Consider the following 13,396-nt stretch of genomic DNA (forward strand, 5'->3'; position numbering starts at 1 on the left):
CACGTGCTAGGCAAGAGCTCTACCGCTGAGCCACAACTCCAGCTCCAAGAAAGTTATTCTTTAAAAAAATCTCCTTTTTTTTTTTTGTTTGTTTGTTTGTTTCTTTGGCAGGGTTTTGAATTGTTGCTGTCAGCCTTAGGCGATCCCTCAGAGAGAGTAGTTAGTGCAACACATCAAGTATTTTTACCAGCTTATGCTGCCTGGACTACAGAACTTGGAAATTTACAGTCTCATCTTATACCTACACTACTGAACAAGATTGAAAAGCTTCTTAGGGTAAGTTCTTCCTTTGCTTATATAGTTTATAACAATTTAAAAGATCTGTTGTAAGCCATGTTAGGGCACTAATAATTGCCACTTAGTTGAATATTTTGATACATTACCAGTTAAAGATTCTCTTAGACTGGACCCAAAAGAGATTTGAGGTCGTTTTGCTTTGCCAAAGCTACAAGAGAAAAAAACAGCATGGTCTCTGTTTCTCAGCTCAAAGAGCACCTTTATGGAAGTAACTCACAAACATTAATCAGAAAGCTAGCTCTACTTAACCTTCTGACAACTAAATTATTTTACAAAGCATCAGCTTCCAGTTCCAGAATACAGAGATAACTAAAATCTGAATCTATATGGCTTTTGTTTATATGATGTCAATATTGCTTTGCCTCTGCTTATTATTCCAATTATTGCAGTTATTCATTTCCTCTCTTTGTAAAGTGAGCTTTTTCTGCTCATATTAAGAGAACTGAAGTTGGGAAGGAAAAAAAAAAAATGATAGCAACTTCTTGACTAATTTTTGTTCTGAAAAGTTCTTTTAGATTCTAGAAGAGAAATTTAACATTTCCTGAACATCCATTAAGTGCCATTAAGATAGATGCCTAGATATAAAAATCCTTTTTCATTCTCGTAACCCTTTCAATTCTATTTGTTTTATGTGGAGTCTGTGACTTGTTGTTTAAGTAACTTGCCAGTATCCCACACTGTCACATGACAGAACCAGGATCTGATATACGTCTGTGACTCCAAATTTTCACCATTTCTGCTTCAAAATATTAAAAGACAATGCTCTTAATCATAAATCATTGCAACTTTTCAATAGATGTATCATACGTGTTCATATGTATTTATTTAATTTAAATATTGGGCTGTTCTATCTACAAATTTAAGAATGTATTTTTAAAAATCCTTAAGTAGATAACCAGACTAAAGTATACTGTTCTGCAAAACTTAAGGAATGTTTTTTCAAATGTTTTGCATTCTTTCTGAGAATAATTCATAACTGGTTTTTCTTGTTCCATTTTATACCACAACTAATTCCACATTACTACTAAAAACATCTGCAATATGCAGCATAGATAGTAATTCTTCCATGAATAAATTAACTAAATTAGAACTTGATAGTAGATAATTCTTATTTCTGGTTCTGACAAGAGTTGCTATTTATTAATATGGTAATGTCATCTCAAGTGAATTTGAGCAGCAAAAATGCTTTCATCTCTGGTGATTCTTTTTTCACTTTGTTTTCTGATCCTTTTAAACTTTTTTGTCATCTTTCTTCTGTTTCCTTTTGGAATATCTTCTCCTACACTTTATTTATGCATAGGATTATTTTAAAGTGCTTTTAATACTTGCAGATACAAGTATCACCAAATGTATAAAAGGACCAGAGAGGAATCAGCAAGCACTGTTGCTAATTTGGCCATTGAGTATTTAAAATTATTCCTCTGGCTCACTTTAATTTCTTTACCCTAACTTATAAATTTTCACAAAATAAGACCCTCCCTAAATAAAAAGAGAACCTATACAAAATGTCCCAACTTTGGAAATGACTGTTGTGTTTACCCTTAATGTTTCCATATGAAACACTATTACTTCTGCAATGCCTTATTTTGAATGGACATCTCCATTAAGTGTTATGTTTTGAATCCAACATACAGGTCCGTAAGTGTTTTATTTGCCTCAGAAAGGAAAAACATCATAAATCAAATTAGCAATGTAATTTCAGAAAACTAAAATTAGCTTCCACCTCCTTATATTTCAGGAAGGAGAACACGGGCTGGATGAACATAAACTCCACATGTATCTTTCTGCCTTGCAGTCTTTGATCCCATCTCTCTTTGCATTAGTGCTACAAAATGCACCTTTCTCCAGCAAAGCCAAGCTTCATGGTGAAGTGCCACAGATAGAAGGTACTGAACTTAAATTCTGAAAGGAAGATGTAGAATATTAGCAGTTTAGCTTCCCAGAGACTTGTTTTTGATGAAAATTCTAAAAGTCACTGTATAATGGCATAATTACTAAAATGTATTGTATGGGTAGGATTTTGTCTTTGTAGACTATATGTCTAAAGTAAGCTATATGGCTTCATCTTTTATGGATAAGCCTCATGATATTTATACTTTTCATTCTTAAGACTTTCTTATAGCCTTCATTGGGAGGCTAGAATAAATACTTGTGAATAAATCTGAATCAATGAAAAAATTTACTTAATAGTTACTAGTTTAGTATTTAAAGCTGGTCATTTATACTTTCTTTATGCATTTTTTCCTCCCCACTTTTTCGTTTCCTTTTTAATAGGGGAAGGTAAATATAATTACTTTTTCCCACTCTGAGTTCTTAATAGAAAGGAATATAAGAATATGTGGCAGAATTTTCTTTTTTTCCTTGGAAGAAATATCTTATTTTCAGAAATGCATGAAATTGACAGCAGAGGCCAGATAGTTCCTGTCTCGCTTTCCAGGTAGCCAGTAAGTGATCTTTGCTACGTGACAACTCCACTGCACCTAAGCCCCAAGATAAATGCCCATAAATAAGCTATTGCTATGTGTGAGATACCTTTGCAACTTTTTCAGATTTGTGCAGTTACCTATGTTACTGGCTTCTGATTTCTGATTAACAAATAATTATGACATTGAAACATCAAGAGTTAATGTTTTCATAATTATACCTTTCCTATAAAGTAAGCTTGGGCTACCTGTAATCTTTGGAGATAAAAAGCACTATATTCCAAGGTTAATGAAGCCACAGACTAAAAGTAATGTGCGCTATTCGGATGCCAGATTTGTTTGGAAAATTAAGAATGGATGGAGTAGATTTAGTTTGATATTTTTTAGTGATATTATTGAGGATAATAAAAAATCAAACTTCATAAGATAAAGACTTTGAAGATAAGACTTTAATATAACTGGCCACTTCTGATTCTGCCATTTTACTCATTAAAGCACTTATTCTGCCTGGAGATTTTCCTGTCTTTCCAATTCCCCCTCCTCTTCTTTCTGTTTGGCTGTATTCGTTTGGTACGGCTGTATTAAGAAAGTACCATACACTAAATGTATTATCTCATAACTCTGGAGGCTGGAATTCTGAGATCAAAGTGTTGGCAGAGTAGGTCTTTCTGAAAACTATGAGGGAGAAGGTATCATTTGCCTCTCCCCTAGCTTCTAGCAGTTTGCAGACAGTCTTTGGTGTGTGTTAGCTTTTGGATGTATGATCTCATTTTTCTGCTGTTATCTTCAGATGGCTCACTGTCAGTATGCTTCTTTCTGTGTCCAAATTTCCCCTTTTTGTGAGAACATCAGTCATATTGGTAAGGGGCCTACTACTTCATCCAGTATATGACCTCATCTAATGTATCTTCAATGGTACTGATTCCAAACATAAGACTACGAAGGGGTGGAGAGAACCCATTTCAACCTGTAATGCTTGTTATTTCTTCATATACTTAACAAATAGTCCTTTAATATTAGCTGTTGGGAAGTTTTTATTGGAGATTAAATAGAACAATTTCAAAACAATTTCTTTACCATTCTGAACATAGTCTTTCTAATGTTTATGTGACTTCTTGTGATTGTCATTATACCAAAAATAAACTTTTGTTTTCAGTTCTTGTTGGCTTACTTTGTGACTTTTAACAGTAGGTATAAATATTAATATTATTGTATCCTTATAAGGTTATAATGTCTTCATTATAAGTAACGATTTATTATATCTTCATTTAAGGGATAATTTATTTCTTTCACAATTTAATCAATATATCAGGCACTGTTTTGGACATTTGAAATAAGCAACTTAATAATAGGTAGCATTCTCTGCCATCATAGAGTTTATATTCTTATGGCAGGGGATACATCAAAGATTCATAACAGCTGTTGGGCAGAATCATTAAAAATAAAATGCTAGTGTTTTGCCAGCTAATTTAAATAACGTTCTGGGAATCTTTCTGTATTATCGTTATGTTAGATACTCAGTTTTTTTTTTTAATCACAGTTAAATAGAACAATATTTTGAGTCTTCTGAATCATTCTAATTTTTTTAAGAGGGAAAATTGTAATTTTTTTATTATTTTTATTTGTTTTATTTAGTTGTACATGACAGCACCATTCTAATTTCTTGCCTATAACTATTCACAAAATTACTTATTTTCAATCATTAGACTTATCTTTAAACCTTTAGACCCTACTCTTTTTTACCATAAATTCCAACATATCTATTTTACTTTTAATTAATTCACTTCATCATACTATAGCAGGGTTTGACAAATATAATAGAACGTGTTTGAAATTATATCAGATATTAAATACAAAAATCCCTTATCCGAATCTGTTTGATTTCTGGGTTGGGGTAGTGAGGGATAACATATCATCTAAATTTCTTCCTCCTTTTCTTTCTTCCTATTTAATGATAACAAATGGAAGAGTTCAGATAGAAAGAATAACCATTGTCTATACTTAATATATTATTATATATCTGGTGCTGCATAGGAATACAGTAATATTTTAATGTTGTGTTGGAGCATTTTTTAAATTGTTTCAAATTTTCTTAACTCCAATAATTATTATTAAATGTGTTTTGAGAAAATGTTGCCTCGTGTGTCTTTTTAAGGTGATGCCTTTGCATAGGAGTTGCCTCCAGTCCAAGTTACTGACCTACAGCTAATGAGCTGTGGGCATGAATTATTCACTTAATAGTTATCCAGGAAGTATTCCCTTAATAAACTGGAATCTGATTACTGTCTGTAGGATTATAGATGTTATTGATGTTTAAACTTTTAAAATATAATAGTATAGCCAGGCATGGGGTGGCACATGCCTATATCAGCCATTTGAGATGCTGAGACAGGAGGATCACAATTCAAGACCAGCCTCAGCAACTTAGCAAACCCTGTCTCAAAAATAAGAAGAGCTGGGGATAGAGCTCAGTGGTAAAGCACCTTTGTGTTCAATCCCCAGTACCCAAAGAAAACAAATGAATAAATTAAAACTAAACTAAAATATATTAATATGTATATGAATATGCATATGTGTAAACATGTATGTATACATGTGTACATTCATGTTTTATTTACACAATTTTAAAAGTTTTTTAGTTTTCCCTCAAAATTGTGAAAAGCACATGATATGGAACCTTGGTTTTAATGTCCATAGTACACTGTGCTTTATCTTACCAGACCTTGACTTCAACATTTCTTACTAACTTTCTGTTTATCAAATGCTGAAAAAAAAAATTTTTTTTTTAAAGATACAATGTTGGGGAATGAATACTGAAGAAATGCACTCAGTTCAAGCTTTAGTGTATTTTATGTTATTGTTCTTTGCTATTAAATGGTATTTTCCTACACTTATTAGTTTCTTACTCCCTGAAGGAAACATTTTATTATTTATTATTTCATGGACATAAACAGTATAGTGGGATTATAAGTATTTTTATATTTTTAAACTAATTTCAAATTTACATTTTATGTAGGAGCCTTATCTTTGGCTCAATTTTAATTTAATCAAAAATATGTTTTTATTAAACTTTCATTACAATATTCATTTATTAACTATATAGTTAATAAATGAATTCCCATAAAATCTCAATTTTTGAGATTTGTTCAAGTGACAAGAATTTTTTTCATTTATTTTCCATCAATGACTTGATGAATATGTTCCAGTTTTACACTTAAAGTTTATAATAAGCGAATTAAGTATTAGGGGAAGGACCTTATTTTTCTTTTGACTGAATAGCTAAATTCCCAAATTATTGTTTTTTGTGTAATTATTATACTTCTGTTATTTTTAGTGACTAGGTTTCCTCGGCCTATGTCACCTCTTCAAGATGTGTCTACTATTATTGGAAGTCGTGAGCAATTGGCAGTGCTCCTACAACTTTACGATTACCAACTAGAACATGAGGGTACAACAGGCTGGGAGAGTTTGTTATGGGTCGTCAATCAATTGTAAGTTACTATCTCCATATTTATTTGCTATACCTAATCAGTTCAATGGAAGATAGCTCATATTTATCCTTGAAACTGAGGGACAAAATAATTTTTAAAACATAAAAAAATAATAATTAACTTGGCATCATCAATGATAAATTTTGTTAGAAGAGATTTACCCACCCCCCAAATATGTAATTAATTATCTGTGAAGAAGTTGCTTTTGTATTATATCAGAGCAACCAGTCTGCTTCCTTATTTGTGTATTAGTGGTGATGGATTTTAAACCATATCCAGACTTCTGATTTTTTTGTTTAAAATGGATGCTGTGTTAGCCAATCTCTTCTTGGATTTGAATCTCATTATCTCCGTACTCAGAACTCTACCATTAAGATTTTATGCCAAGCTGTTTTATCTTAAAAAGTTTTTTCAGTAGAATATAATCTTCTTCACAAGGTTCCAAGCAATTCCTTTGCTTTCAAAAAACAAAACAGCCAGGCATGGTGCACACGCCTATAATCCCAGTAATTCAGGAAGCTGAGGCAGGAGGATCAAAAGTTCAAAGCCAACCTCATCACTGTAGGAAGGCCCTAAGCAATTTAGTGAGATCCTGTCTCAAAATTTAAAGAAAAAAAAAAAATTTTAAGGGGTTGGGGATGTAACTCAGTGGTTAAGTGCTCCTGGGTTCAATCCCTGGTACCAAAAAAAAAAAAAGAAAGAAAGAAAGAAAGAAATAGAGTTTTTGAATTTGGATTGCATTGTTCCAGAAATTGTCAAGGAAGTGTAGTAATTTATATGTATCCCCTGCCTGTTTTTCTTTCCTTTCATATTCAGGTTGCCACAACTTATAGAAATAGTTGGCAAAATTAATGTTACTTCAACTGCCTGTGTCCATGAATTCTCCAGATTTTTTTGGCGCCTCTGCCGGACATTTGGCAAAATTTTTACTAACACTAAGGTAAAAACTTGAATTTCATATTTTCTTCTATGCAAAAAACATAGAAATATAATATGTTAATACTGTAACAGTAATCGAATATAGAGTAAGAAAATGAGCCCTTCCTGATAACTTAGAATATTATGATAATAAAAGAAATCCTAGTTGATAGTAGTCTTATCTTTATTAATGTTCAGAAAATGGCTTACCTAAGTTTAGTTTGTATCCACACTAGTAAGATTTACTCACTGCAGATATCTCAAAGGTTTTCAGCATAGGAAGTATCAATTAAGGAACTCAACCCAAGTCTATGAATATACTTTTTGTACTTACTACCATCTGCCACAGGATCTGGAAGCAATTGTTTGTTCAGCACACTTGGATAAAAATTCTGAGGTGATTGTGGAACTGCAAAACTTTCTATTTCGAACGTGCTGTAAGGATGCTACCTCTTAGGAATAGCATGGACACTTGAGATGTATTTTAATCATTACCCAAAGTATAATTTTTTACATAGGCCTATATGGGTTATTCTGTAGGTTTAGGTATTAAAGTCAAAATGTCCTAAGATCCCAATTTCTTCTTTAATACTATTACCCCACTTTTCTTTATAGCATATTGTTTACTTGTTTGGAGATCTAATAAAAACATTAAAAGTGTATTTGTTCTAATCAAATATTAAACAAGACATTTAAAAGTTAACATTTAAATATTGCATTTATTTTAGTGCAGCTCTTTATTATTAAATCTGTGGTTGTTGCAACGTTTAAAGCAAAAGAGTATGGTATAATAAACTAGAAAAAATTCAGAGCATTTAGGTTATGTTCTATTATTTGCTGACTAATGGTCTGTGACCTTTTTTTATTAAAGGTCAAATAATCTGAGTTTAGTCTTTTCATGTGTGAAAGGAAGATGTTTCACTGTCTTTTAATTCTATAAGTATGATTTAGTAGATTAATCTTTAACAATGGTATTTCTCTCAGTTTATTTGAAGTATATGTAAATTAATATGTTGGCCTGTTGTACTCTAATCAGAAAGCAAAAACCAGATCTTGATATTAATGTAGGAAAATCATTTTACATTTCTCATTAACATCTAATTGTCAAATATAATTTGATTTCGATGTTATCAGTATTGGCAAAAATTGTTCAACATGTCCCAAACAAGAAGCTGTTTTTTCTTTTAGAAAACCAAGTGGGAGTCATTTTAGCACTTGACACTAATTGATTGTCTTCAGTAGTCTGAAATCTTGTGGTAATTCTAATAATAAAAAATTGAAACAAGCATTTGCTCTAACTTAATATACTTAAGTTAAATTCTTTACTTCATATTTAAATGTTAAGGAGTGCAGTAAAAGATTAAGATGGATTTCACACGATAAATATGTTAGCTGTGAAAATACCCCAAATAAATTTATTTCTTTTAAACATAATCAAATGCTATTTTTTAGTAATTCTAATCAGATAATAACAATCTAAGTAAAGCTTTTTATCACTACGTTCACTTTTTAGGAGGCAGTAATTTTGAGCATTTAAAATGATTTTGGGACTTGGCGCCGTGGCACACACCTGTAATCCCAGCAGCTTGGGATGCTAAGGGAGGAAGATTTCAAGTTCAAAGCCAGCCTCAGCAAAAAGCCAGGCACTAAGCATCTCAGGGAGACCCTGTCTCTAAATAAAATACAAAATAGGGTTGGAGATATGATTCAGTGGTCAAGTGCCCCTGAGTTCCATCCCTGGTACCAAAAAAAAAAAAAAATCATTTGGGGGCCTGGAAATGGAACTTGGTGGTAGACTACTTGCCTCACATGTGTGAGAAGGCCTTTTCTTTGATCCCAATACCACAAAAAATAATAAATGAAATTATCTTTGGAATAATTTTAATTTAAGGAATAAAACCAAAGGCCATCAGAAAATAGTTGTTAACCAAAATTGATTTTTATTCTTAAAGGTGTTATTTTTAGTAACTTGATTCTTATATTTAATATATTTCTGACTACTTAAATAGGTCTATAAGCAAAATAAATTAATAATAAATAGTAGTAGCAGCAGTGGTAGTAGAAGCAGTAGTAAACATTTTATTAGTCATAAACATTTAATTAGTCATTGAACTTGAGACTTTTTGGATCTTCTCTTTGGTCTGCTTAGGTCAAACCTCAATTCCAGGAGATCTTAAGACTGTCTGAAGAAAATATTGGTAAGTTTGTTCATTACTACCTCTAAAAACAATTGAATCTCTTTATTCAGAGAAAATGCTATATTCAGTATATTTAAATTATATAAACCAACAAATACAATTTGAAAATGCAAATTTTTATTATGGAAGTTCTTAGTTTTACAACTGGTTACATCTAATATATTCTTCCAATGTGTGGTGTCATGAAATTAATCTTTATTCAGATTGATTTTAAATATCTTAAATATCTACCTTTATTGTAACCAAATTGAACTAAGGCCGAGCTTCTCAAACTGGATACTTGTTAACTTGTGGGAAATGGTAGAAGGAAAGTATAACATGCCCCCCCCCACCCCTTTTATCTTGTTTTTTTTAAGGTTTGGGGGCTTCTTTGTTTTGTTTTTTTCTTGTTGTTTTTGTTTGACACATGCTCCCCAAAGGTTATTTTTAATAGCTTTTTAAATTATTGGTGTTTGAAATTCATATTTGTTAATATTACATGTTTAATTATGAACTCTGGTAATAAATTAGTGAAGAAAAAATTAAAATTTTGGAAACTGACATTTTTTGGAATTATTAATTGAATGTTTGGTTGTTCAGATAGATGGTGATTAGCCTCTGTGTATACAGTTCACATCTATGAATAAAATTTACACTCAGATTTATCTCTCAACTAACTCTGTCATCTTATATCAGTACACTTCTCAAGAACAAGTTATTTTTATCGAGAATAAACAAAGCTTAATATTAAATTAATGTGAAAATGAAGCTTTCTGTTTTTTGCTAAAGTTTCTTCAGGACAGTAGATAAATACGTCTTTTCAACTCAATTTCTTTATGACTTTGAAAATAATTTAAAGCCATATAAAAATATAAATATAATAAGAAGAAAATTATGTGAGCATTGAAGCAAATGTAAATCACGTAAAACAGTACCTGATGATCACTAAATGAGAGCTATTAGCACTGTAAATAACTCACCTCATTATCTTCTTTGGAACTTTTCTTTGAAATTGTCCACAAGTACAGTAAAATAAATTTTTTTTATTAAAGTCACTGGGCACACCTCAGTGGCTGGATAAATTTTCTTCTTTCCCTGTTTTACTTAACCTGATTCTTCCTTGCTCCATGAAAATGATCAGGGTGCTGAAAACTCTACTGCGGGTGCAATAAGTGCTCTCCAGTTACGATAGTACTGGAAACTAGGGAGAATCTCATATCTGAAAGCAGATTAAATAATATAGATCTAGGATCCTGCTTTTAGCTGAGTGACTCTACATTTTACAAGCACTGCAAATGGAAAGCATTAATGTTTTGGAAGAAAGACCTAGCTATATGGGTAATTGAGATACTTTTTTATTAGTTCTAATTTCTGATTTGGGAAATAGGAATATAACATCTCATTTTGGTTATTAGATTTCTTTACCATCTATCAGAAATTTTTACACTAATGGTCCTTCAAGAAGCATTATGTTGTATTTTATAATAACCAGTGGAAATATGCTTTTACTACAGTGTTTTCCAAATGTGTAACCTTGCTAAAAATTTTAAGTATTATGACTTTTTTTGTTTACATCTAAAACATGCTTGGATTTTTAAAAATATTTTAATAATTTTAGATTCCTCAGCAGGAAATGGGGTCCTCACCAAAGCTACAGTCCCCATTTATGCAACAGGAGTCCTTACGTGTTATATTCAGGTAAGGAAATAATTCTTATTCTCCAACAAAAGTACCTTCAAGGAGTTGCGAGTAGAGTGCTTACCTAGCATACACAAGGCCCTGGGTTCAATCCCCAGCACCACCCAACAAATAAAAACAAAGTATCTTCAGTTTAGAAAAATACCTAGTATTATGTTTTCTCTATGTGAAGACATAAATTATAAATCTGAACCCAAAAGAAAAACAAAATTTTAAAGAATTTATAATGGAGAACATATTTAAATAATATGACTGAGTAAAATATCAGTTGAACAGTAAGTTTAGAGATTATGTGCTTTTTGATATTTTGTTAATGTTAGATTGTACTTATTTAGTAGAGTTTCTTTGTGTTTCATAAGAAAATCATAAGATTTTCATAAATAAATGACAGCACATGTGTTAGGTGATACAAATTACAAGATGTTGTAGAGTACTTTGTCATTGTTTTCATCACAGTACTTTTTAGTAATACTTTATTATTTTTTGTAACTACATAATATCTGCCCCCAAACGTAATACCTTATAATTATTACAAACCATTTTATTTGTTCATTACTCTTCTATCTGGGCTTTGTTCAGCTGGCTTCTCTTCTGTTGCCTTGGTTTGGTTGCTCATATTGCTGCATTAAACTAGTCTGTTGGTAGGGTCTCAGGGAGGTTGGCTGATCCCCACAATCCATGTAGTTTTAGGGCCTCTCTTTACTCCGTGGCCTCTGGAGCAGCAGAGCCAGGATTTAATACCTAGTGGCTGAAGGCTTCCCAGAGTGCAAAAGCAGAATTTGCTAGGCTAAGGCTCAGGCCTAGAATTAGTATATCACTTCTACAGTATGTTGGTTAAATAAAGTCTCAAGCCTAACCCAGATTTAGAAGACAGGAACTAAGCCAGAATGATATTAAGAGATGTGGCTCATTGATTGCCACCAACTGAACAGACTACCTAACTATCCTTAGCATTGTTTTAAGTAAATAGCACATGATATAGCTGAAGGCATATTAGTAGGCAACTAAAAATGGGTGGAATCTCTATTGCAGCTTTGCTTTGATACTGATTTGTTACTCTCTACCTTTTCACTAAATGCACTGCTGTGTTTTTAAATTGTTATATCCTTCCTTTTTCATTTTAATCATTGATTTTTGCCAATCCTTTATCTTAACCTCATTCAAAACTAACCTATATAGGGGAAATAAAGATAAATAGTAATATAGTCTTTCTCATGTTTCTTTTTTAGAAAATATTGTTAGTTGTAGATGGACACAAAACCTTTTATTTTATTTATTTATTTATTTCTGTGTGGTGCTAAGGATCGAGCCGAATGCCTCACATATGCTAGGCAAATGCTCCACCACTAAGCCACAAGCCCAGCCCTTCTCATGGTTCTTTTGAGATATTTAGAAGCTATTAATTGTTGACCTCTTATGTCTTCTGACAACTTCATTATATATTTATTTCTTGATAGAATATCGGATTCCCCTTTTTTCCAGGTCAGGTTAATATATAACATACAAAGTTTTTGGTTTTTTTATTTTTTTTAACTCCCCTAATTTAGTAGGTTTGCTTTATCTAATATTTCCTTTTTAAAAAATTTTTCTAATTAGTTATACATTACAATTTTGATATACTGTAAACAAATGGAGCATAACTTCTCATTCCTCTGGCTGTATATAGTGGATAGTCACTTCAGTAGTGTATAACATTTCTTAATAAAAAATTTCCTGATTATGAAAATAATAATAGCTCATTGAAGAAAGCTTTGAAAATTATAGATTTATTTTTAATCAAGGGAGAGCAGCTGTTTCACTTCAGAACACATTAGTCTATATTTCAGTATGCAGTTTTTCTCCACTAGAATATTACAAAGATAATTTCTTGGAAATCAAATTTCTACTACTAGGAAGATAACTATTTTAATAGTTTATATTTAACTATGTAGAGCCAAAATTCATGGGAATTAAATTTGACAAATTTTAATAAATTTTTTTTTAATGTTCTAAATCACGACCATTCAAAAGAACTTTCTGCAGTGACAGAAACAATGTATATATGTGTTGTCCAGTAAGGTAGGCACTAACTACATGTGGCTATTAAGCCTTTGAATTAATTATAGCTAGCGCAACTGTAAGCTACTGAATCTTTTGTTTTATTTAATCTTTCATTCAAATTTAAATAAAAATAATTACATTTGACTAGTGAATGCCATATTGACGGCATAGGTCTAAACCAAATAAGATAGTTTTTGTCCTTATGATCATACATATGCTTAAAAAGTATCTGTATTTTGTTTAAAAATAGATGGGTAGGGGCTGGGGATGTGGCTCAAGCGGTAGCGCGCTCACTTGACATGCGTGGGGCACTGGGTTCGATCCTCAGCACTACATAAAAATAAAATAAAGA

The 13,396-nt window shown here is 31.7% G+C and overlaps 1 protein-coding gene across 6 annotated transcripts in view; it reads left to right on the forward strand.

Moving 5' to 3' along the window:
- The window catches only part of Relch (RAB11 binding and LisH domain, coiled-coil and HEAT repeat containing), a 99,999-nt gene that overhangs the window by 59,425 nt on the left and 27,178 nt on the right, over nucleotides 1-13,396 (forward strand). For 5 of the 6 annotated variants that reach the window (XR_006848150.2, XM_046428188.2, XM_046428187.2 and 2 more), the window contains 6 exons: nucleotides 112-276; nucleotides 2,036-2,183; nucleotides 6,055-6,211; nucleotides 7,028-7,151; nucleotides 9,279-9,327; nucleotides 10,925-11,004. Coding sequence is in view for 5 of the 6 variants with exons in the window: in XM_046428188.2 (XP_046284144.1) it covers nucleotides 112-276; nucleotides 2,036-2,183; nucleotides 6,055-6,211; nucleotides 7,028-7,151; nucleotides 9,279-9,327; nucleotides 10,925-11,004 (723 nt within the window). In the remaining variant the exon portion in view is untranslated. The remainder of the gene's footprint in view (nucleotides 1-111; nucleotides 277-2,035; nucleotides 2,184-6,054; nucleotides 6,212-7,027; nucleotides 7,152-9,278; nucleotides 9,328-10,924; nucleotides 11,005-13,396) is intronic. The other variant, XM_058573860.1, reaches the window with a different exon arrangement.

Source organism: Marmota monax, unplaced genomic scaffold (genome assembly GCF_021218885.2).
Source record: "Marmota monax isolate L192 unplaced genomic scaffold, Marmota_monax_Labrador192_F-V1.1 WCK01_AAM20220418_F8-fsc00201, whole genome shotgun sequence".
NCBI lineage: Eukaryota > Metazoa > Chordata > Mammalia > Rodentia > Sciuridae > Marmota > Marmota monax.